Raw genomic sequence first — 25404 nt, 5'->3', positions numbered from 1 at the left:
TTTTTTTTTTTTTTTTTTTTTTTTGTTACAATTTTTAGAATTTTAGTTAATTGTTTTTTTCTTAGTTTTTTTTATAAAATGTATTTTAGTAATTGCATTTTCTTTTATAGTTTTTATTTTTTAGAATTTATAAATTATTTTAGTGGATTGCTTTTTCTTTCTTTTTTTTTTTTTAGAATTTATCAATTTTAGTAGATTGCTTTTTTTTTTTTTTTAGAATTTATAAATTATTTTAGTAAATTGCTTTATCTTTGGGGTTTTTTTGTTTTGTTTTTTTTAGAATTTTTATAATTTCTTGGTAAATTGATTTATTTTTTTAATTTATTTTAGTAAATAGCTTTTTAAAAAAAAAAAAATTATTTTTATAATTTCTAAATTTTAGTAAATTGCTTTTATAGATTTTTTTTTTTTTTAGAATTTATACATTAATTCATTTTAGTAAATTGCTTTTACTATGTTTAGTTACTACGTTTTTTAAAATCTATAGTTTATTTCAATTAATTTTTTTAAATTATTTTTAGTTTTTAGAATTTATAACATTTTTTTTTTTTTTTTTTAATTATTATTATTATTATTTTTTTTTTAATGTACTATTTTACTGTCGAAGTTGCTTGCCGAACAAAAATGCTTGGGGGGGGGGAAGCAGTTTTGAGAACCAAAACAAACAAAATGTCTGCCCTAAGGACATAATGTTACATACTGATCATATAGACAAGCGTGCCTGTTGTAATAGAACATTGCCTGTAACGACATGACCTTGTGATCCGCGTCATGTACGTTCTGAGGCGCACATCGCAGCTTGACAAGTAGGCGGAGCCTAAACCTATTGCCTTGAGGTGTTGTCATACTTTCAAGGACATGAACCCTCTGTAACACCTCCCACACCTCCTTTTTTTTGTTTTTTGTTTTTAAACCTGCATTTAAATGTTTATCTCTTGTTTGCGTTTTGAGCTCAAATCTGCATTTCCTGCTTGACTAGTGACTATCTACGATCTACTGTAGCTAACTCGATCTTATCTAACATCTTCCTCCATGCAGGGTGTGCCACACTGCTTGTCTGGGGAGCGACAATGACGTGGTCATATTTGGGGGCAGCAGCGACTTGTCCATCACGATGGATTCGGTAGGTGACGTCATACTGTACGGTAGCTGTACAGGAATGTTGTGCAGCTTTATGTAAACGTGGTTTAAGGACTCAAAAGATCAAAGGAGGCCACAAAAGCCTCATTGGTATTCCCTGAAACTTGGATTCCAATTGAATATATCCAGAACTGTGGACTCCACCTCAAAGCTTCCTGCCGGGTCTTCTTTTGACCCTGGAACTAAATTTAGACAATATTTCCTGTGGTACGAACTCGGTAAGAACTCCCCACACTTCCTGGACCTTGATTGTGGTGAGCAGGGAAAAGTGATGGTGACCTTCCACCAATGGCAAAAATGCATAAATAATTGATCTGTCATCTGAAAGTGATATGTTGACATATCACAAGATGGTGTCGAAGCACTTGCTCATGAGCCCATGTTTACATCAACTATCCCGTCACTGAAATGTTGAAAAAGAAAGTATGTACAATACACAAACGGTTTGTGCAATTAATTTGCAATTTAAATTATTACACTCCATAATTAGAAAATCAGCATAATTGTCACAAAAAAAAACAACAAATTTTGAGTTGGCTAAATTTATGCATTTGGACTTTTTTTTTTTTTTTTACTAATTTAAGAAATTTCTGCTTCATCCAAAGCAACTTGCATAATTATAGTGTTTCAAATAATGCTTGTGTCAATAATTTTTATATTTAAACATTTTTGTTTTGTCCCAAAAAACAAATGTTCATTTCAATTACTAGCTAGCTAGCCATGGGAGCTAGCCGCTAGCTAGCTAGCGATGGGAGCTAGCCGCTAGCTAGCTATGGGAGCTAGCCGCTAGCTGTGGGAGCTAGCCGCTAGCTGTGGGAGCTAGTCGCTCGCTAGCTAGCTAGCAGGCTTTGCCACCTCTGGTAATATTTCTGTCTCTCACTGTATGCACACATGACATCACATTGTCGTTGCCAGATCACCGTGCTGTCGTGTCCGTCGCAGACTCACAGCGGCGACGTGTTGATCATCCAGACACAGCCGTACCCGCTCTTCAGGTACCAGTGCGGTGCGGGCACAGTTCTTGCGTTAAGGAGGTTATGTTGCTAGCTATTTATACCTTACCTGCACGTGCACTCGCGTTAATGAGCTTTACCTGACATGCTGGATGCCTCAGAGTACTTATTCATAAGCCGCCTCTTAGGTCATAACTAACTTTTTGTTGTTGTCGTTGTCAGCTTTCATCCTAACATTTTCCTTTTTTTAAAGGAGTTGACTTGTTTTCGTGCCCTCCAGGTTGTGCGAGGACTTCCTGGGAAGCAACGCCGAGCTGTTCTCGCAACACCTCGACAGGCTGCCGGCCAAGCTGCGTGGCAGAATTGACAAGAGAATCGCCTTCTTCTCAAAGTTGCTTGCACCCACTTGAAGAGCAGCGACTTCTGTCCTTTGTTTACGAGGGTTCAAAAACCATGGTGCTTTATACTTTTTAACGTGCACAAGTTACACCAGTTTGTAAGTTAAGAATGTGTTTTATTGTAAATGTTGATATTTTATCTTCATATGTGGAGTATTTTTGAAACGTTTTTTTGAATAAAGTTATTGATTTTTCTTAATATGTCAAAACAGACCAATTTAGGTTGTTTTTTCTTGAATTTGGAGGATGCCGCTGAAGATAATTGTGAATGTTAAAAACGTCTTGTTCCAGGTAAATACAACAGATAGCACGTTTTTGCGTCATCACACAAGCCGCACGTAGTTGGCGGGCAGCATTCCCCGCTGGCCCGTGCGCACATTGCTGCCAAACAGCCAGCCCTCGTCGATGAACTCCACGTCCTCGATGAAGTCGCCCTCCTGCAGGGAGACCTCGTCCGCCTCGGCTGCCGTGTAGCTGTACATGGCCTGGTAGCGCTTCTGTGTAAGGATTTAGGGCACGCTTGATAACTGAAGTGGGCAGTATGTGGTCATTTGGTTTATTGTAAAGAAAATATAGTCAAAACTTTTTTTTTTTTTGGCACCTCATCTATGAGTTATAAGGTATAAATATGACCTAATGTCGGTCGAAGATAGCAAAATGAAAAAGTCAAATAGATGTAATGTCCTCACCCGAAAGCCAGATGGCAGCACAGGAATCTGGGCGTCTGCTTGGATGTTTACCTCCACATCCGTCGGTTCTTCTTCACACAGAAGGGACCAAAAAAAAAAAAAAAAAGACCAGCGACATGAATTTATACACTTTCTTGAATGAATTTTAAAATGGCAAAAAAAAAAAAAAAAAATGTCGAGTCACCTTGCCTGTTTTCTGGGGGCGGCGCGTCACTGCGTATTTTGCTGCGCTCGAAGTCTTCGTGGTACTTGATCTCAACACAAGATGGCGCCAAACGCAATTGTTACTTGAAACGTTCGTTCACATTCTTCAGATTTATTTGCGTTAAATGTAAACAAGAGCTACATATTTCCCACAGAACCCCCTACAAAACGTTATTTTGGAACTTTATTGATTGATGTAATGCTATGCAGGATGGGAACCTCTAGCTGACCAGTTTAAACCTTCTTTAATTATTTGATGTTGCTGTGCCTAAAGTCAATCTCTCACATTTTATATCAAAGAATACAAGTCAATCATAGGTGGAACAATCTTCATTTGTGCAGCATATAGCGTCTTCCCGTGTGTGTGCTTTGGCTTCAGTGGGGAATGTGAGTGCGCGTGTGAGAGAGATGGAGCGGATGTTCACTGGGTGTCCACAGCTGAAATGTTTTGCCCATATAGGGCTGCTTCTCTGCACAGCGAAATGACTGAAATGTTCCCCGCTTGGACTTGCTTCAGAGCACTGGTGTAAGCTTTTTCTAAGTGCTCTCTGCTCCACTTGAACCCGCACACTCCTTCGTACTCATTGCATTGTGTAATTTGTGAAAATATTGAATAAGTCACGCTGTACATACGAGTTGGACTTCTTTGAGTTTTAGCAAACGTGATCTTTTGTTTGCACTCAAGTTGTTTTAAGCATGAATCTGATCTTATAGTTGCCGTGTGTCTTACGTCACTGATTTGCTCTTGGGTCTTCTTCACTCTCTGCAACTCCGGCGTGTCCACCACCACGCTGAAACCTTTGCCCTTGTTCTTCTCAAATTCCTCCTTGTAGAGGGCCTAAAATAACAAATTCAGCTATTAGAGAGACTTTTTTTTTTTTTTTTTTTTTTAACACACCTTTTCAACTACAACCGATTAGCGTAGCCTAGCATAAAATGAAAGTATTGTTGTGTAGCCTCACTTAATGGCATCTGATGCTCAATAGTATTTTTAAGCTAGTTTTTAGAGATACATTTGTTATCTCCGGCTAATGGTTTAGCCTAGTTTTAATAAGGAAATAGTGAAGTTTAGTACCTCCTACTAACATCTGTAGTCGTTTAAAATTCACATATAAGTCCCATGCCATCAAAATCCATATTTTCTTTTAAACTTTTTAAACATAACTTAAATCGAAACGAGTCTTTGTGCTTTGATTATGGAATAGGCAATAAAAGGTAAATATTAGTTTGGCTTTGTAATGTAGATTACTCGTTGTCCACTAATTCGGGATAAACGGCCTAACGAGCTGCACCTGGCAACTTGGCTTCAATTTTGTTTTTTGTTTTGTTTTGTTTTAGAATCACAATTACGCTGTGTTCGTGGATATTTCAACACACTGCTACTAAGCCGTCCAAATACAGTAGGTAGAACAATATTTACTTTTTATGTAGCAGCATTGGTTGTTCCTCTTTCATGGTTTGTTAATATTTATATAGTCCAAACGTATTTGCAGCCACAAATGCTTATATAGCATTTTTATGGAGGACCAAAAACTGCCAAAATGAAAAATAAATGACTAAATAAATAAATGGCTAAAAGTGAAAATAACACCAGATATATATAAAAAATCGAAGTAAAAAATTAAATGCAAAAAATATATAAATGGAAATTAAAAACTATATATTTTCTTATTTTTTTTTATTATTTTTAGAGCTGTCAAACGATAAAAATTTTTAATCAGCTTAAATCACATCTTAGAATTTTGATTAATCATGATAAATCACTGACTTAAAAAGGCTTTTTATCCCAACATATTTTGCCCGCTAAATTTGAAGCGCACCTGTTATGTGTGAATTTTTTTCGACATTTAATGTTTATGAGGACGTCTTCAAAAATTTATATCCGCTGCACACGTTCATCCTGCTTTTTCTAACCAACTAATTATTTGCATAATTTAAAATGGGGGAAAAAAAATACCTACGGCGTATGTAAACACGTTTTACTTTAATGCATGTACCTTTTAATGTAACCATCCACTGGCGGCTAAAAAGGATCATCTGCGGTCAAAATTAATAGTGTGATTAATCTGTGGTAATACAATGATTAATGCAATATTTTTTTGTGATTAATTAGTTAACGCTTTAACTTTGACAGCACTAATTTTTACTTTTATTTATTTTATATATATATATATATATATATATTTGATTATTATTATTATATATATATATATATATATATTTTTTTTTTCTTTTTTTCTTTTTCTATTTTAGCAGTATTAAACACATCACGACCACCACTTTGTAACGCTAATTCTGGTTAGCACAGCTCGAGTTTGACACAAGAAACTGAAAGGAACCTACAAGCATCTCAAAGGCAAAAGTTCAGTGATGTAATACATTTTCTTGGCAATAACTACAATCAATTTGAGATAAAGTGGTGTGCATGTAGCCAAGAAACTTAACGTGGCAGTCACACACGCTGCTGTGCTGTCTGCGTGAGTCATGTTGTGGCTATGAGGAATATTTGCAGGCCATGAGAGAACTACTTTTATGGTTATAAAACACGAGCTGCATATTCTCAGATCATTTTGGCATGTTTCCCCCCCCTTTTAATTTCTGCTAATTCCATTTTTGTTGTTTTGTTTTTTAGCCTCACCTGGCTGTTGAGCATGCTCTGCTGCTTGAGGCGCAGGTTCTCGGGGGTGTCGGCCACGGTGGTGAAGGAGGTTTTGGGGTAGTGCCTTTTTTTTTTTTTTTTTAAAAAGAGGTAAGCATCATCACGCACATCTCAAGACAGTGTCAAATGTTTCCGGAGGTTCTCGTTCATCACAACTTACATGGTGCAGTAAGGCCTCTTGTTGAAACCTTTGTAGTTGCTCATGCTCAGCGTCATCTTGCACACGTCGCAGCTGAAACAGCCTTTGTGCCAGTACTGCACGCACACAAGCACATGCCATTGTGAATATTTGGGAATAGTGGAATGACTTCCCCTTATTAGTATCGTGTTTCGTGAGGTGTACTTCATGAAGTGGCGCGTGAATGTCAAACACAATAAACACGACGTGATGAATTGTTCAAACTCCACCGGTGACCTGCGCATCGTCTAAGTACTTTTTGTTTGACTTTTTTTTTTTTTTTTAGAGCGCAACGTAAACTTTGCTGCCATCAATCCAAATTCCTCAAATGACATTCCAAGTTTGGGCTCTTTCTACCCAACAACAACATAAGCAGTATTTGAAATAAAAGTGAGCTTTTTTATTTAATTTTTTATTGTTTTTAAGTTTTACCTTTGTTTTATTTCTCATACCAAACTATTCACCCCAAGCATTACTTGTATCTACTTTTTATTTTGATAGAAATAAAAAACAAAAAGTCAATGTACATACATGAAAGTCCGCAGGTATCATTAAACAAAACAATGACGTCACATTGCACAATACGTCAGAAAAGTACAGTCGATAAACATTTTTTATTTTTTTTTACCTTATCGAGGCAGTTGATTTTCTCCGTGGGGTAAACCGGTTTCATGCATCTCCCACACGGCGGATTCATTCTCTCACCCCCCAAAAAAGAAAAGTTAAAAGGAGTCGCAAAATGTTTGGGATATGAATTGAAGCAGCTCGTCACACGCTTGTTTAAAACGCGCATCTGACGTCACAAGTGGGTGGAGTCTGCGTTGGGAGCCGTCAAAAACTTTTGCAATTGCACACAACCGGCGATGGGCGAGAATTTGTTTGCTGTAGGACGTACTGTTACGTAGATGACTGTAACATGACGCACTTTACGGCTGTCGAGACGTTCACAGGTTGAAGTAAACTAAGTCGAGACTCCTTCATTGAAAAATTATGTTAACTGCACACGTTTGTTGATTGCGTTATCCGTGCTATGGCGCCATTTGCTGGACGCTTTGTCGAACTGCACATCTGCCATTTTGTGTTTTATGATATTAAAGCAAACGGTTAACGGTAGCTATAAATGGTTTTATTTTTATACAAAATTACATAATATTATTTATGTCATCCAACCAATATTGGTAGAGTATAGAATAAGTATTGAATTTATCACCGTAATATCCAGTCGGGGGTATAGCTCAGTGGTAGAGCATTTGACTGCAGATCAAGAGGTCCCCGGTTCAAATCCGGGTGCCCCCTCTTTTTCTCTTTCTTTCCATACAACCGATCTTTTTTCGTCACGCGTGCATTTATTCTTCAGACTTTCTTAAAACGGCCATATTATGTAATAGAACTGTGTTGAATGGGGAAAACATGCATAATATTTTTACATTAAACCACCAGTGATTCCCATCCACTGTGTTGTGTTGTGAGAGATTGTCAGATGTGCTGCTGGAAATTATCCATTGGTCTGAAAATAATTAGTTTATAACAAGTAATGTATCTTCTTTGGTCATCTTGCAAAGCCAATGACAAGCAGAACAATTTTATACTATTCCACTAGAGGGCAGAAGTTACACTTTAGTGTGATAGATTTGTGTTCAACTAAGCAGGGCCCACATTTTGCATAAAGTAAATTGAGACGTGTTTTGTTTTTTTGTTTTTTTTTTGTACGCTGTTATACTGTGATATTATATAATGTAAAAATGTGCTTTGTTGTGAAACACTGCTTATGTAGCATGTTATGTGTCAGAAGGGACGCAGCACTTTCTGAAATAATTTTTAATAAAAGATATTTAAACATGAAAATAAAACCATGGAAAGGATGTCAGTTTCTTAATGATCCTTTGTAATCACTATAATAATATAACGTATCAACACATTTCTCTTTGTTTCCAACCAAAAAGACAGATTAAAAACACAGACGGGAAGTGTACCATACAATATAAACGTATTATCCACTGACATTTTATTTTTCATTTGATGGGTTTTTCTTCTGTTCACTTCAGACCTTGCGACGTACGATGTGTGCAGCGATGTCAAGGAGACTCAGAGATGACCGGGGACGGCCGCCCAACGGTTGGTGAGTTGGATTTTCTGTTCATCAAGATGGCTGCCTTCAGCAGCACTGTTCCGCCTCGATGAAACCTTCCTTCTCGTGACCCGTGAGCTCCACCTCGCCGTAGCCCGACGGGCAGTCCTGGTTGCGGAACTTCATGGCGGGCCAGTAGTTGTTGCTCCGTCGCTACGGTAGATGCTAACAGTTAATTCATAACGGCGATATAAAAAAAAAGAAAAAAAAAAAAAAATAAAAAATAAAAAAAAAATTGATGTTCTGTATGGAGCATCCTCACCTGCATGAGGTAGAAGGGCGGTGCCAACGTGGGGTGCGTGTTGATGTAGTAAACAGCCAGCAAGGTCAACGCCACCACCAGCACGAGAGCCCCGACCACACCGGCGATGATGGCCGCATTCTCAGTCATCCTTGTGTGCTCCGGAGGCTCTGTTTTTGTGACAGTCAGCCATGTTTGCAACCCCAAGAGCTGTGCGATTCATTAACTCATTCAAAGCCAAAAACGTATTTATACGTTTTTTGTTTTTGTTTTTTGTTTTGTTTTGTTTTTTAATGCAAGAGCATACAGAAGGCTTTGATGCAGCTTCAGATGTGAAGAGGTGGCTTAAAGCAATGGTAGTTATTACAAAAAATGACCAGCAGGTGGCAGCAGAGTATAAGAGATCACCCAGGATCATGTTCCAATCAGCTCTTTTTGCGAATGTGAATAAATATTGATGAAACTTAGATGTATTGTAATGCTAATTGCTACAAAATGGAAACATACAAATGTTTTTCTTTTCCTGATGAAAGAAGAGATGTTAATCTTTCTTTTGGTCGGTTCCATGTTTTTATAGCAATCAAACACAATATTCTGTGGGATTTGCAAAATCAGTCAAAATCCAGTAAATTTTGTCTGTTCTCAATTTACCATAAAATGTAAATTTTAGAAAGAAAAAAATAGTCAACATAAAGTGGGGCAAAATATTAACACATTTATTGCCAGCCCAGCAAAAAAAAAAAGAAAAAGCATCATTTGTCTTTTTCAGTCAATGGCAGTGAATGAGTTTTAAACTATTAATAATATGGCTGCATCTTTTAGTCATTGATACAGTAATTTCATAACAATTCATACAATTGAAAAGATGCGCTGTAAAAAAAAAAAACAAGTGTGAAATTGATTTGTGTCGACCTCATTTTTCTGCCACTAGATGGCATAATTGCATTTTGTAAGACATTGGCGACACGTCAGTGTATTTTTCATTTCATATTAAGCGCTAGCTAATCTTTAACATGAAGTAACTTGTGAAATTCTGCACATTTTTAAAATTGGAAATACAGCTTGACTCCAATCTCCACAAATATATACATTATTGTTCAATTTATTACTGCAAGATTTTGATGCGGACGTGTCTGCTATTTATTTATTTATTTATTCATTTATTAGTTATTACTTTTTTTAAGCGCTATAGAAAATGGAGGATGGAATTAGCCGCCACTCCAACTCACCCCTGGTGACCACATCGTTGCGGAATCTGGCTGACGATGACGTCGGAGCAGCTGATGAATATGAGGAGGAGGCGAGCGTCGATTCCTCGGGTGAATTCGGGTAGTAGTCCTCGCAGCCGCTTTCCGCCTGAGCGCCGCATGTCACGTGACTTAGTTGAAGGACATCGACACAATAGGGAGGCGTCACACGTCTCTCACCTCTTCGGGACAGTTGTAGTCCAGCCACTCCTGCCGAAGACGGTCGATACCATCCGAGCATCTGAAACGGAGGCGGGATTTACTTTTGGCGGTCACCCTTTTTTGGGGGGCTTCTGCGGTCGCACCTTTGAAGCGTGTTGCACCATCCGCACCCGCTCGTCAGGTTGGACCCCGAGCAGAGATCACATGACGTGTGTTGGAGACAAGCTGGAAGGCGAAACGAGTTACCGGATGGATGGCAGCTTTTCTTGCCATTTAAATGTTTTTGTACTTACTGGGCAGCGGCGTGAACTCGAACGCCGATCCGCTGACGATCGAGGTGGTGTTGATTTCAACGCGGTGATACTCGTAGATGGTCCTCTGCTTTGCATCTTTAAGGCAAACGCGTTGAACTCCATACTACCTACTATGCAGCTGATAAAACCGAGCGAACAGGAAGCTGACCTGCAATCTGCGCGGACGGGATGTACGCCATGAAAGCGTCGGACATTCCCACTTTTACCGGATGCTCTGTGGAGTTGATCCTCTCAACCGGCACCGGGACCTGGAAAACAAGCGTTTGTTCCGGATGCGAGATGACTTGGGACGACGACAAACTCACCTCTCTGTAGTTAAACACCACAGTTCCATTTCTGTGCAGCGCCGCCTGGAACGTAAACGCCCCCTCGGCCTCTCGGTCCTTTAATCGCACTTTGTCCCACTGGACCACAAACAGGTGACCTGGACGCACCCGAATTGTCTCATTTCATTCCCAAACTCGACTGGGGCGCTCCGCCGTCGGCGCTTACCGTTATCCGAATACCTCACGGTGGAGTTTATGGAGAAACTGGGGTCAAAGTTGGCCATCAGAGGGGCGATGTACTGGGTGGCAGTCAGCATGCGGTGGGTAATCTCCCCCATGAAGATGAAACCTTGCGGGATGAGAACGCTTCTTTGATTTGTTAGCCACGTTTCCACTATATAGGTAAAGCCTGACCCATGTCGCTGCTACCAGTGTGATGTGGGAAATCATTCATTTTCAGACAATTATTTACCACAAATAACGTATTTATCGATGCTAGCAGCAAATAGTGTCACTCAGGACAATTGACTCATTAACTGCCATAGACGGATTTAGACGTCAAAGATTCAAATTTACTGGGATGGCAACGAATGAGTTAAATGCTCTTCCACTAGATGACATAAGGTACAAATAATCTGTCAAACGAAGCTGAAACTCACCACCAGTCGCCACGATAATTTGTCTCAAGTAGTGTCCGTAAAATGGGAAGTCAAAGGAAAGCGCCACCCTCTGGGGGAAAAAAAAGCAAAACATAGTCGGTGTAATGCTTTAAAGCAGGGGTCCGCAACCTGCGGAGCCACATGTGGCTCTTTAGTCCCACTCCTGTGGCTCCTTGTGGATCTCTAAAAAAAGATGAGTAGAAATTAATATTTTTTTATTTTTTTAGATTAAATACTCTAAAGGAATTAATGACTTAGATTATATATATTTTTTTAAATATTTAAAATATATATAGAATTTTTTTTTTACTAAGTATTTTTTTTAGATTAAATAATCTTTAAAGGAATTTATGACTTAGATTATGTTTTTAAAAAATATTTAAAATATAAATTAATATATTTTTTACTAATTATTTATTAGAATAAATAGTCTTTGAAGGAATTAATGACTTAGATTTAATAAAATAAAATATTTAAAAATGTCAGTATAAATATTAAGTTGTCAGAAAATAGAGATGAAAGGTAGATGAAAAAGTTTTAAAAATTACCGAAAAATGTCCAAAAATTAACGTTACAATTTGCACAAAGAGGAAAAGCCAAGAATTACCTAAAATGTCCATAAAATTGCCAAAAATAAAAGAAAATGTATTGTGGTGCAGATCACAATCTTCAAATGTTTTTCAGCTCCAGACCCATTTCTACTTATTTATTTCTCCTAAAATTGCTTTTTATTTATTCATTTTTATTTTTTACATGAAAGGTCGCTGACCCCCTTGCTTAAAAGTGTGTTTGCGTGTATTTGCGACGCCTCTCACCGCCGCCTGCCGGTGCGCGTTGGACAGGATGCCGTGGATTCGGACTTGGCTCGTGTGCAGCGAGTCGAGGTCTATCCACAGGTCTTGGGTGCGTCCGTCGTCCGGGCCAAAACTCTGCCAGCTGTAGTAGCGCTGCGAATCCTCCTGGTGACAAAACGCAGCTCAACAACAGTGGAGGGAGTACAAGTACTTTTGTTAACTCATTTGCTCCCAATAACGTGTAAATACGTTTTTTTATGTTGTAAGTGTCCCAAAGACGTATTAATACGTTTTTTTTTCGTTTTTTTTTCTTATGCTAGAGCATACAGAAGGCTTTGATGCAGCCTCTCAACTGCAAAGAACGGATGCAGAAATGGTAGTTATTACATAAACGGCCAGCAGGTGGCAGCAGAGCAAAGGAGATCAACCAGGGCCATGTAGAAGAAAAAAGCTCAATTACTTAGTTTTGAATAGATTTGTGAAAACTGATGAAACTTAGCTCTCTTCTAATGCTAATTGCTGCAAAACGGAAACTGATAGAAACATACTTTTTTTTTTTCCTGATGAAAGAAGAGACTTTAATCTTTCTTTTGATAGGTTCCATGCTTTTATAGCAATTGAACACAATATTCTGTGGGCCTTGCAAAATCAGTCAAAATCCAGTAAAACAGAGTGAACGGGATTGCGAAATGTGAAAATGGCGGCGAGTGAATGAGTTAATAGTGTCTTTTTTTTTTTTTTTTTTGTGTCAAGTTACCAAAACGAGTATTGTGTATAGGCTACTTTGCTAGTTTTTGTTTTGTTTAAAAGACAAATATCTATACTTGGTGGTGCAATTAAAGACATTGATGAAGGCAGTGCAGTCGTCGGAGGTGTCTGAGAGCAATGAAAAGTGGAACATTAGCGTTGTTCCACATACAGTTAGCGACCCACTTTTTGCCTCTGCATCGACACTTTCCTGGAGGAAAGGCGGGGCTTCCTAGGTGAGGGGCATTGCAGCTGCCTGATAGTTAAATTCCAAACCCTCCCTCAAACAGGCACTTGGCATCGACGTCCAAGTGAGTCATTGTCAACAAAGAGCTTGTTGGCGTGGCTCAGCTCCGGCCTCTTACCACGATATGGCTGGTGTTGTCAGGCAGGAAGGTGATGTCCAGTCTCCCTCCATGCGGCGGCGATGGCGCGCTGCGGGCGCCTCTCGCCCGCGCCGGTGGGGTTCCGCTCTCCGCGTCTGCGACAAGCAGCGAAACACCCGGTTGTCAAATGTTAAGCCGTTTAAATTCCGTCCCGTGTGAGGAAGTCGACTTTCAGAAGGTGCGAGAGGCGCTTTTAAAAGCAACACTTGCGGTTACATCTGTTTTTTATCGGCTCCCCTCGTTTGCTTTTCCAGAGTCAAATGTTTAAGGTGGAGCACTGAAATCTTGGATTTATGCGTGGGTGTGTGTTTTGCACTAAGCCGAGGAACAGAGAAGATTGTAAAACAATTCCCTAATTAGCATATGCCGACAGGGAGCAATTGTTTCCAGAGCTTTCTGCTGCAAATGTCGTTTATCCTCAACCTCATTGATTGCGCGTCTGCTTTCACTTGCGTTTGTGAGTTGACTGCAGTGTCTTACCACACCACTAGGTGGCACCAGCAGCCGAAATAGCTTGCTTCCAATAGTGGTGTGTGACACTGCAAATTTTGGTATCAATACGATACCATGTAAATACAGGGCCAGTATCACCAACATCGATATTGATAATTTTGAAAATTATACTGTAGTATATAATTATTTTTTTTCAGTACGGTAAGCTGTATCATTGAATTGCTTATCCACAATCCAATTTTAACCTTTGAATATTTTTGTGTTGTTTCCTTTTTTTTAAAAGGACAAAATTAGGATATATTTATTTATAAATAGAAAAAAACTTGATCAGTTTCCCCCCAGAAATATTCCACCATTAACAAAATATTTTTTTTTTAACGTTAGACTGACAAACGTTATCCAAAAAACAACCCCGACATCTGTCAAGGCAAACTTTAGATTGTGTGCTATGACTCCATAAACATGGTGGGTACCACATGGAATATCGCATTCCATTCTTTCATTAGAAAAAAAATCGTATGTTTCTACCTTATTCCATTCTTTCGTAATCACTAGTTGAGAATAGGTCATTTGAGTGGCAATCAAGCGAAAATAGAAAAATAAGGAGAAAAAAACAAAACAAAAGGACCTTGCATGGTCAATTGAGGGGAACCCCCCCCCCCCCCCCCAACCCCCCCAACCCAATGCTAAATCATGTGATGGTACACGATTGAAACACACTATTGTGATATGCCTGTTATATGTTTGACCAAACCGTAGCAGTGCATAAAAGAGCCAAACTGAAGCTAAACTACTAGATCGATATTTTAGTGCCAATATTCATCCAATATTGATACTGAGATGGTATTTGTAATATCGATATTTGGATCGATCCGCCCACCACTAGCATCCATTTCCAATTTATTTATTTATTTTTTTTGGTAAGTGGATCTATAGTTATTTTTATTGTTTTAAACTATTTATATAGGCCATTATAAACATATTTTCTCGTCTAGTTGTTTCAGGACTCTGTCCCCGGAAGTAGTGCGCGATTACTTTATTTTGCTTGAAGAGTACTTCATGAACTTGTAGTGTTGACACTGAGGCTTGTCCGGCCGCCTGCATGTGTGCGGGGGTGAGAGTCCGGTGAAGAAAGGGGCGAAGTGGAGTTCAGGAGTGGGTCGGGCTTATGGGAAGAGTCTGGCACGCATGTGCTCGCTGGTGCACGACAACTTCAGTCGTCCCGATGGTAAACAACCGGAAAAGTTCCTGGTGACCACCTTGTACATGTGGTTGCATGAATGATTTGGTCCCACTTTCAACTTTAGGTGGCGATAATTGCTCCCATTCAGCTTGTTCTTGATGACATCATGTCTAAGCAGGATGCTAGTAGTTAGCCGCTACGCAGTCTGGATAACTTTTTTTTTTTTTTTGTGGGTGTTCAAATACATTTCTGATGTATTAAAAAACAAATATGTTCCTAAAATGTTTGAATGTGTTTAAAGTATGTTAGAGGAGTAAAAACCATTTATCAGTCTGCTCTGTTGACATTGAAACAAGTTACATTTTCAACGTTTTAAAAGGGCCCTCACAAGTGTTTTGAAACGCGGAAAGAAAACCGTGGCCAGGTTTCTGGGCTGAAACAAAAGCTTGATGTTCTTTCCGGCTGTTTTGGAAGCCCCAAAATCCGAGGATGAGAAATACATTTCCTCTCAAAAGAGGCGAAGAAAGGATACGTGAAGCGCACATAAGGTTTGTCAGAATGGGAAAAAAAAGATGATTGTCTTCGGTTTTGAGCGCGGTCGGAGCGAACGCAGCGTACAAGTGTCGTAAAAGAGTGGGCGATCTGTCTTACAAGATTCTAGAGGTGCTCTTGGCGTGGGCTGAAGCCACAAAAACGCCAGAGTACTGGCAGCTGAAGTCATAACAAGGACAAACTGTAACTTGGAAAGGAGCTTGAATCGCTGTTGTAGTCAGGTGATGGATTTATCAGGGTTGAGTTGACTGTTTTCTTTGCCTTTTACTGCAGATAACTAACATCCAATAACAAATGAATGTAGAGTGCTCGATTTTCGGCCAGCGTTTTCGTTAAAAGGTGGGAAATATGTCAAGTGTCACAAAAAAACATCCCGAGTAGGACACTACATTACTGCGAATCATTGAAACCAGTCGTTTGGAGCCGCTAGCTACAAAAAAAGTGGAGTTTGTTGAGGGGCCAAAGTGGAAGTGGAAGCCGAAGGTATGTTGTTTTTGCTTGAAACAGTATGTCGATCACTACTTTCATGGTGGAAATGATCATTCATTAAATCGTTTGTGTTGTCTTGCTGTATATCAAAGTCTTCGCGCTATCTTAGCTTGCTAGCTGCTAACAAGCGTCGCACGTCATTTGCTACACATTCCTTAGCAGAAATAAAATTAAAGTTAAATAAAGTGTTAATTGTAATAATTGTGTTAACAACTTTTTGTTCAAAATGACTTGAATAGTTATGCAAAAAAAAAAAAAAAAGTGTTTCACGAAAGATAATGTGGCTCATTCATCACATCTGCCTCAAATTTACAATCAAGTTAATGTTATGACCAGCTGTATATGAAAAAGAGAAAAACTACCTGATATAAAATGATCTGAACATATCCTGGTACTTTTTGTGGGTGCAAAGCAGTTGCGCCGTAGTTTCGTTCGTAGTCGCGCTAGCCGCCGTGCTCGTCTTTCACTCCTCACTGTCTGGTTTCGAATCCCTGCCGGCAACCGAAAGAATCATCTCGTCTCTGTTTGAGCCATTAGAGCATCCGTCGGCCGCACACAAGTTCACCACATAGCATTGGTCGCTGATTTATCAACTGTTTGACCTAATTTTCTAGCTCGCACTGATCGTTTTCTAATTCACTCGCGTTGATGCGTACGCTGACCCCCACCGCTAGGGGCGCACTTCAACGTGACGTCACACTGGAAGGGTCTATAGGAGGTTCGGAGAGTTTTAGGGTTGTTGTTGGGGTAGTTTAGGTTGGGACATGTTAGGTCCAAAAGGATTGCGGTTCAGTTTAGAAGGGCGAGTGAAGAGCTTGGAGTCGAGGTTAGGCTTTAGGCGGTTGGTTTAGAACTAGATTGAAAATGTTTTTCCTTTGATAAAAGTTGCCAAGCGACTCTTTTTACAAGATGTCCATTGTCGTCAGCTTCTTTTGTTGGAGTTATTGCAGTAATATTTATTTACCGTTTTGCTGCTTCCCTTTGATCCGCACAACTAAGCTAGCTAGTTTTCGTTTTTTAAGGAGTGAAAGTCTCAGATGTTGCTGTCATTCTCTTGTATTGGTGGCAGTCAAAGAAACGAAACATTTTCTTGGGGTGCAAGTGGAAAACTGCTTTAATAGAACGATGACGAGATGACTTAGGTTGGACCACTTGGTGGAAATGGAGGTAATGATCTGTAAAATTTGGAAATCAGGATTTATTTATTTTTTTAGGTCATCTGTGTCCCTTTACAACCAGACATACGTCAGTCCGTGTAGGGACGCTTCAAAGTTTGACACTAAAAAATTAGCGCGATGATCGATGGATCTCGCAATTAGCAATTAGTTGGACGCATGCTCCAAATGCGTATCATGTTATTGGCATTGATGAGCACAGGAACTCGGATGGACTGGTGGTGGTGAAAGTAGTGGTGGGTGGGGGTGGTGGTGGTGTTGGGGGGGGGATCACGGGGGAGGCCAGAGGAAGAAAGTGGAGCATCACTGATTTGTTGGAGGAGGAGCCGAAGAAGAACGGGGTCTGGCTAAAAATACGGCATCTCCAAGGAGAACAGAAATACATACTGTACGCGCACACACGCGTACTCATGCGCACGCACGGGAAGGTAAGTAGTACACAGGGCAGCCTTCGACATAGGAGATGTAAAAAAAAAACGGGACGTTAGGTGGCACAATTTGAGAGGACTTGAATAAATCACCTGCTGGAGATACTTAAGAACTCCAAAATAACCCTAAACCATCAAGTTAGTAGTTCGGTTTAGTGGGTTAGGGAAGGTTTAAGAGTTAGTTTTATGGTTTAGGGGTTTGGAGTTGGCTGGTTTAAGGGTAAGGATCGGTTTTGCGTTAGTCTTTAAGGGTCTGGTTTAGGGTTAAAGACAATCCACAGCTTGAACTTAAAAAAAAAAAAAGTTTTCTCCCTTGAATGCAACCTGCCAAAAACATCTCATCATCCAAGAATGATCTGGAAACGGGGTCAGTGTCTGCGCGGATGGGCTTACCTCCACGAGTCCTCGGGGTCCCCAGCTGAGCCTGGAGGAGACAAACGAGGAGAAGCCCGCCGAGCTGCATGTCCAGCCGCCTCGTCGTCGCTCCCCGCTCGCTCGCTCGCTCGTCCCGATCTTCGACTTTCCCTCACCTCGGCCAAGGTTTTCGCCGTCGCAGCTCCGCTCCGCGCTCCCTCAGGGGAACATCTGGGACGGCGGCTCCATGACAGCGGGAGAGTTGACAAAACAGCTCGAGTGAGGAGACTCTCCTTCCTCTCGCTCTCTCCACGCAGCTCTCTCTCTCTCTCTCTCTCTCGGGCTGTTTGCAAAGAGGAGGAAATATTTATACGTTTTTTTTTTTTTTCGTGTTCAGATACAAGTGGGCCAAAAAAAAGTTTGGGAGGGGCTACCCCCCTCGTGTGAAGCGAAACAAACATGATGATATTTTGGAAGAAAACATGTTTTTACTGAAGCCAAAACACCACATGGACTGCGATGGAGACCACCTGTAAACAGTAACTCATCAAAGATGATAGTAGAGGCCAATCAGCGTAATGTGGAATTAATAGTGTTTGAATAAGAAGCTTTTTTTTCCCCCAGTAGATGTTTTTTTTCTTTCTTCAAACAAATCCTGATCACACAGAGAAAAAACGGGAAACACAGGGCTTATATTGTGAAAGAAGAGCCCGAGGAAGACCTGTTTAACTCATTCACTGCCATTGACGGAAAAAGACGTCAAATGATGCATTTTTGCTGGGCTGGCAGTGAATGTGTTAAGTTGACATGCAACAATCACTATCGATTGCACTGTAGTACAAACACAAGCCAATGAACATGTACTTTCTAGACCAGGATTTCTCAAACTTTTTTTTAAAGGAGGGAACTTCTTACAATGACCACCTCATTATCCCAATCCTAATGTTTTAGTACCTAATTAGTTTTGGATAGTTTCAACCACTGCTTCCAACTAACATGGCTGCAAACAAACAAGACCGAGTTTACAAAAGCGGCGTCAGTGTTGCCAGCCATTTGGTCTCTATGTTTGGAGACTTTTTTTGTTTTTTTTGTTTTTTTCCAACCAGTTTCAAAAAATCAACAGACAACTTGAGCACCCTCATTTTCACATTGCGTCGAACAAGAAAGGAGCTTTGCTACAACCTCCATCCATCTTGGTCTTCTACTCTTTGGTTGATAGCAAAATCAATGCAAAGGCTTTGGGATGTTGTGGAGAAGACTTCATGTAAACGTTTTAGTATGAGGGTTTGGTGTAAAAGGGCAACTGGGCAATGCTCGGGAGCAACTTGGCATCTCTATGGCAACCATGCCAAGCCTCCACCTTTTTATCCTTTCTATTTGGTTCATGGAGGGTCTTCTTTGGGGATGTCCTTGAGAAAGTAGTATTCAAATTGTACAGTCCTTGTGATTGGTTTTGCGTACCAGAACATTTTGGGGGGGTCTCGTCCCAACCTCTATCCGTCCTGGTCCGTGACTTTAAAGATCAGGATTTACAGTAAAGCTAATTGCACTGAAGATCTCTGGTATGTTCTGTTGACTTCACCAAGACGAGATGCCGGGTAGTGACGTTTTCTTAGCTAATTGGTTGGCAAATCTGTCCCTTGTTTTTGGTGGCTCCCTCTAAGTCGCACAAATGTCCTCCAAATGTGCGTTCATGACCAAACAATGTCTTGAAGACTCTTCTGGGTTTCCCCGCTATTGACTCACTGTTGGTGTACGATCAGACTTTTTGATAGGTCCCGTTGATTTGCGACGGTTTACTTCACTGTCCTCTTCGCCCTCTTGTCGTCTCCCTCGCAGCGTTCCAGTCTTGGCACTGGGGAAAGATGCGGGGCTGTTTCCCATTACGGCGGGAATCACACTCGCCGTTCTAGTCCCAATTGGAAACAGGCGATCGAGAACATCAAGCCGACGGAGACATAACACAGCAGCCTCATGTGAGGCTTAAATAAAAGACAGGTGAGTTCCATCAAACAGTCCTGACACCGACATATATGTACACCTTAAAATATTTTCTATAAGTGTGTCATGTGTTTGTTTGTTTGTTTTTTACATTCTTTAGCAGTAGTGTAAAGTGATTGATCATCAAGACAAGTACAAATTAATACAGTACTCGTGACAGAATGTTTGCTCAGAAAACGAAAACAGATTTATTTTGTTTTCCTTGCGGTCAACTTTAGCGTCATTTTAATGACGCAGCTGAAGAGTATCATGTTTGTTCACTAACAATTAAAAATGACATTTAAAAAAAAAAAAGTCAACGAAAAGTTAATTCAGGGGGTCGTAAGTCATTATAGTCATATGCTAACATACACAAGTCGTATTTAGGGAAAATATTTGAATATCTTAAAGATAAACAGAGTGTGTTTTTAGTCTAAATAGTGCAACAATGTACAAATGTGCATTGTTTTGATTTGCAGGGTGGGGAAAGCAGACTCCTCAGTCGTCACCCCCCACTATGGCCAGCATTCATGCTTCCCTGCGGGTCCATTACAATGGGCAAAGATCACCCTGCCCCGAAGGTTTTTTTTTTTTTTGGGTCACTCCCACCCGCTTCGCTGCCATGTTTATTGAGAAAAAGGAGCGCGTTCATTAGGGAGGTCATTAGCGGAGTCACAAACACTGGGGGGGGGGGGCATGTTCACCACCGTGTAGAGACACTTATCTGCCGGCTAAACAAATACAAGCGGGGGCCATCTTGGTGTCACTACGAGTGGACAACAAGAATGCTGTGCTTAGCGGAGCGCGAGAAGAGAGTCGACATCGTCGTCGTCGTCGTCGTCGTCGTCGTCGTCGTTGTTACTCGCGTCCAAATGTGTTTTTTGGAGAAACACACTTACGCAAGAATTGCAAATTTTCAGCCATATTTACATATTGCTAATGGGTCCAGTTGCGGCCATTGTGTCTTCTAATTGAGCGGCAATTACGTCATTAGTCTGTTAGCATGTTTTGATAAAGGACTTAAGAGGCCGGCGGAGGATGGCAATCACTTCTGTCTGCCGCCGGCGATATGCAAATGAGCGCTTATCCCTGCATCAGTCTGAGGGAATGTACTGAATGCTAATCAACAGTTAGCAGACAATTAGTTTTATGACAGTTTATTGGCGGAATACGTTTCAGACCCTTTTTAGAGAGTTGTACTTGTCCCTCTTTTACACATTTTTAACAAAAGAGAATGAAACATTGTATATTTAAATACTACACGAGACGATTGAGACATGTCTAGCAAAAGTATGCTAGCTTACCGCTAACATACTGTGCATTGCAAAATGCCACTACTACAGTAAATAAATACCATATAAAAGTGCTTCTTTAACACACATGGCACAGTAACATATCTAAACTTACACCAATACTCACATATTTTCTCTGCTGTGTGGGAATAATTACAGCTAGAGTTCAGTTGGAGGTGGTGCTAGCTAGACTAAATTCACACTTTCCTGTACACTGTAAAACTCAGTCAAAGAATCTTACCCCCCCCCAAAAAATAAAAATAGAAGCACTTTAGTGGGAACAAGTCCTAAAAAAAATACTCAGTGACACCCGAAGGTTGTTTTTTTTTCAACAATAGTTTCAGAGATTTTTTTTAAAAGGTACATTTTTGTCATGTTCTCAAAAATCGTTCTTACAATTCCTCTGAACACGCCATTTATTATTATGTTTTAATCCAAAAGTACTGCCAAGCGTTCGCCATTATTGGTGCTGTAACAGGATACTAAAAATTGCCATTCAGTACACATGGGAGACTTTTAAAATGAAATGTGAAAATTGGCAAGCAGTAAAATCGCTAATAAATGGAAATTTCTCCAATTTAAAAAAAAAAAAAAAAAAAGTACATAAAACAAAAAACTAAGCTTTTTTTTTTTTTTTTTTTTTTTTAAGGAAGAAGCTACTTTGTTTGTCTTCTTTTTAGGAAACTGCAACATAAGTGGTTTCTATTTTTATAAGGAAGTATTATATCAATAGTTAAGCATTTTATTTTATTTAAGTTATGTTATTTTCAGGAAAGTGCAGCAACAATAGTTTGTCTTCTTTTTAGTCAAGTAGTGTAACGTCAGTAGTTGTCTTCTTTTTAGCAAAGTGCCACATCAATACTGTAGTCTGCTTTTCGGAGTTTAACGTCAGTTTTTATTTTTTGGAGAGTGAAACAAAAGCTCGATAGTCTTCTTTTTTTTTTTTTCTTTCTTTCAGGGAAGTGCCACATACAGTAAGCAGATTGTCTTCTTTTTAGTAAAGTGCAACATCACTAGTGTAGTCTGGTTTTCGGAGTGTAACATGGACTAGGTAAATTTTCAACTTCTTCCGACTCCCTTTTGAACATGTAAACTGTGACTAATGATTGTATAAGGTTCTCCTTTTCTTTTCTTTTAATTTTTTTTTCCGTTACTTGTTTAAAATCAAACAAACAAAGTCAAACGTCAATTGTTTTTGTTTTCAAAAAGTGAAACCAAAGCTGGATTGTCGTCTTTTCACGGAACTGCCAACACAGTAAGCAGATTGTTTTCTTTTTATGAAAGACAAAATCAAGGATGTTTTTTAAAAAAGTGTCACCCATATAGTTTGTCTTCTTTTTCGTAAAGTGCAAGATGATTTTATTGTCCTTTACACGGGAGTGCGACATTGATCATTTGTTTTCTTTTTCGCAAATGAAGGGCGTAGACAAGTGCAACAGTTACTGTTCGAACTCCATTCAGTCATTTGTAATTGTTTTGCCAAGAAAAATGAATCTGTAAAGTTTTTCTCAGCCCCGACTTACACCCCCTCCCTCTCTCTGTCCCCCCCCTGAGAACTAATAGCTGATGGTAATTACATTTAATGAGATCATGGGGTCGTCTGCAGGGTGCACTCCTGCAAATTGCTCTCGGCATGGGGTCTGAGGTTGGGGGTCGCTGGGGTGTTCCCAGATTGTTTTTGGGTGCGAAATGCGCCGTTGTCAACTCTTCTGGCCTTTCCCCACTTTGGGGGGGACGTCAGGCGGTGACTTGGCGCCTCAGCTAATCCATTAACAACTAATTGTCTCCTCCTCCCTCGCTACTTGGACAAACAGCCCAGCGGGAGGGGGCGGGGGGTCCCAGTGGGGGGGTTCGAGCTGGAGCCTTATAAAAGTGAGAGGAGCCCGATCACTGTCACTCGCTGACGTTTGGATTTTCCCAGCAGACCACAAGTCGTAAAAAAACAAAAACAAAAAAAACTCGTCTCGGTGTCGTCGTGACCTCGCTCCATTTATCCTCCATTTTGTCGGCCATGTTGCCCAGCGTGTGGATGGCGGGCCTGTGTTTGTGCTTCACACGGGCCGAGGCGCACATTTGGGCCTGGATGCTCAACATGCCGCACAGCCCCCCCAAAGACAGGGCCTTGGAGCTGCGGGATGTCGCGACCCCTGCCAGAGCCACCGCGGTAAGACTTCATTCTTGTTTTCAACTTCACGTCAGGTTTGACAGAAAAGTGCTGAACACGCGTCACGTTTGTCCGCAGTCGGCGTGCGACCACGACCGGGCCTGCGGGCGAGGTTTCTCCTGCGACCGCCACTTCGGCCTGTGCGTGCCCCTCCGCGGGGAGGGGCACTACTGCCGCAGGGACGCCCAGTGCGTGCGGGGGCTCAGCTGCATGTTCGGGAAGTGCCACCGCAGCGTTCCCAACGGCCAAGAGGGTCAATTACCGCTTCTCAATCTTAACCATCATTTTTCTTTTCCGTTCCGTGACATAATCACCTCACTTCCCCGCATCGCCCCGTTTTATTCCTTTTTCCCTCCCAGGCGCCCGATGCAAGGTGGAGCGGGACTGCGGGGCGTCGATGTGCTGCGCCCGCCACCACGGCGAGCGCGTGTGCAAGCGGCGGCTGATGCGCGGCGACGGTTGCTACGTGCCCGACGGCGGCCTGGCCTTCAGCATCAACCAGATCTGCCCGTGCGACGAGGGGCTGCTGTGTCGGGAGAACGTCGCCCCGCGCAGGAGAGAGTGAGTACTGCAACAGTATCGCGTAAAATGAGTCTTCGAGTGGACCATGATGAAAACTATGAGAGATGCAAATAAGAAATGAATGAAGGCTTTGTTTACGTTCACTGCAAACTAAAGTAGAAGTATGAATACTTGTGTAGAATAGAATGCATAGAAAGTACAGATATGTTCCCAAATGTAGGAAGTAAAAGTCACCAAAATAAGAAACACACAGTACTTAAGTTAATTAATGCGCAGATCCCTGTAAAATATACTTAAATATTTGTACTACCTCTGCCAATTACGATAATAATGAGTTCATAATAAAGGAAAAATAGAAAATAAAAAAATCAAAGTACCTGGAACAAAATAACAACAAAAATTAATACTACACACGAGAGAAAAATTTAATTCATGTATTTATTTATAATACCATGAAAGGAATTTCGATCATAAAAACCTGCTCAATAGATTGCAATACAGCAATATAAAAATTTAAAAATATAAAAAATAAAAATAAAAGGACTCCACAATGACTTTTACATACATAAGGCTTATTACAATTATGATAATAATAAATATATAATAAAGACAAAAAAAAATCAACGTAATCCAACAATACAAAATCTAACAAAATAACAAAAACGCAATACTACACACGAGTGAAAATTTTAATTAATTAATTTATAATTGTGGGAATGCCCACATATGTTATTGTGATTTTCACTTTTTTGCCACGTAACAACTTCCACATAATACTTCCAATTTACACCGTTCAAATTTTAACTAGCTTAAAAAATTAACGCCTCCCGGGGTATATATCGTCTTTTTTCCACATTACTTACAGTATTCGCACAATTTAACATTTAATATAAACTTTTCCACATTCATTTTCAATGGGACAGACATTGAACTTTAGTATCACTTTCCACGCCCACTTCCTTACATATAACTTATCATCATGACCAGGTGTCCGATACTGCTCGGCATTGTCCAGTAACCAGGAGGTCATCATTTCATAATTTATCTCTCAATTTATTTTCATCAGCATTCCACATGCGTTCAAATATTAGCATTCAGCTTTCAGCGTTCCCACGCAATTTCTGCAGAAATTGCACTTAGTCTAGTTACAGGTATATATTTTTCTATATTGAATTAGTTTACATCTAATAACATTGCAATACAAAACAAATAAAAAAAAAAAAGAGAAAAAAAATACCAAAAAAAACAACAAAACATTTGCATACATTAGGCTTATATGACTACCATAATTCCCAACCCACATATTTGTGTTTTTTTTTTTTTTTTTTTGTGGATGAATTTAAAAAAGCAAAAATGTTTACTGGGTTATTCTCATGTCAATGTGACCTAACTGCCACTTGGTTGTCTTCCAGGAGGGATTTTATTGACCAGACGGAGCACACAAGCTGGACGTGCCAAGTGCCCAAACGCTAAACCCAAGCTCAAAGCTAATATTATTTATTAACTCCATTGTACAGGATTGTGTATATAAAAGTTGTTTTCGACATGTTTTTTTTGTTTGTTTTTGACGTGAAGCACTACACTGACCTGTTTTCACACGTCTGCTGTACTCAATCGAACCAATAAAAATCTGAATATGTCCCATAA

The 25404-nt window shown here is 40.1% G+C and overlaps 4 protein-coding genes and 1 non-coding gene across 16 annotated transcripts in view; 3 read left to right on the top strand and 2 right to left on the bottom strand.

The window, feature by feature from the left end:
- LOC144004843 (kelch domain-containing protein 1-like) overlaps nt 1–2708 on the top strand; it is an 8483-nt gene extending 5775 nt beyond the window's left edge. Inside the window, exons 12-14 of the mRNA XM_077502451.1 lie at nt 1039–1123; nt 2056–2135; nt 2374–2708. Of these exons, the coding sequence (XP_077358577.1) occupies nt 1039–1123; nt 2056–2135; nt 2374–2503 (295 nt within the window). The 3' untranslated portion in view covers nt 2504–2708. The remainder of the gene's footprint in view (nt 1–1038; nt 1124–2055; nt 2136–2373) is intronic.
- On the bottom strand, nt 2587–7069 carry LOC144004844 (LIM and SH3 domain protein 1-like). Of its 3 annotated transcripts, none has more exons than XM_077502452.1 (7): nt 6850–7069; nt 6204–6298; nt 6023–6107; nt 4115–4222; nt 3370–3434; nt 3181–3251; nt 2587–2988 (listed from the first exon to the last, which is right to left on the bottom strand). In XM_077502452.1, exons 1-7 carry the CDS (start codon nt 7012–7014, stop codon nt 2687–2689), a joined length of 891 nt encoding a protein of 296 aa, XP_077358578.1. In that variant the 5' UTR covers nt 7015–7069; the 3' UTR covers nt 2587–2686. The 3 variants fall into 3 exon arrangements, with proteins under 3 accessions (XP_077358578.1, XP_077358580.1, XP_077358579.1); XM_077502454.1 differs by having other exon boundaries at nt 3181–3248; nt 3365–3434; nt 6850–7068; XM_077502453.1 differs by having other exon boundaries at nt 3365–3434; nt 6850–7067.
- Nucleotides 4771–25404, top strand: LOC144004845 (dickkopf-related protein 3-like). 9 transcript variants are annotated; one of them, XM_077502459.1, is made up of 7 exons: nt 4771–4784; nt 8267–8340; nt 19639–19797; nt 23094–23235; nt 23314–23488; nt 23595–23796; nt 25170–25404. In XM_077502459.1, exons 4-7 carry the CDS (start codon nt 23101–23103, stop codon nt 25228–25230), a joined length of 573 nt encoding a protein of 190 aa, XP_077358585.1. In that variant the 5' UTR covers nt 4771–4784; nt 8267–8340; nt 19639–19797; nt 23094–23100; the 3' UTR covers nt 25231–25404. The 9 variants fall into 9 exon arrangements, with proteins under 9 accessions (XP_077358585.1, XP_077358583.1, XP_077358584.1 ...); XM_077502457.1 differs by lacking the exon at nt 4771–4784 and adding an exon at nt 6494–6611; XM_077502458.1 differs by lacking the exon at nt 4771–4784 and adding an exon at nt 6649–7171.
- On the top strand, nt 7446–7517 carry trnac-gca (transfer RNA cysteine (anticodon GCA)). Its single transcript has one exon. It is a non-coding gene; the product is annotated as a tRNA-Cys (tRNA).
- On the bottom strand, nt 8025–18131 carry LOC144004842 (plexin domain-containing protein 1-like). Of its 2 annotated transcripts, none has more exons than XM_077502448.1 (13): nt 17839–18131; nt 13145–13260; nt 12054–12197; nt 11239–11308; nt 10806–10928; nt 10619–10737; nt 10462–10561; nt 10293–10388; nt 10143–10224; nt 10018–10078; nt 9820–9946; nt 8612–8760; nt 8025–8502 (listed from the first exon to the last, which is right to left on the bottom strand). In XM_077502448.1, exons 1-13 carry the CDS (start codon nt 17906–17908, stop codon nt 8377–8379), a joined length of 1383 nt encoding a protein of 460 aa, XP_077358574.1. In that variant the 5' UTR covers nt 17909–18131; the 3' UTR covers nt 8025–8376. The 2 variants fall into 2 exon arrangements, with proteins under 2 accessions (XP_077358574.1, XP_077358575.1); XM_077502449.1 differs by having other exon boundaries at nt 12054–12194.

Source organism: Festucalex cinctus, chromosome 17, assembly GCF_051991245.1.
Source record: "Festucalex cinctus isolate MCC-2025b chromosome 17, RoL_Fcin_1.0, whole genome shotgun sequence".
Classification (NCBI taxonomy): domain Eukaryota; kingdom Metazoa; phylum Chordata; class Actinopteri; order Syngnathiformes; family Syngnathidae; genus Festucalex; species Festucalex cinctus.
Note: the sequence above shows the minus strand (reverse complement) of the source record. Positions and strands in the feature narration are given on the sequence as shown.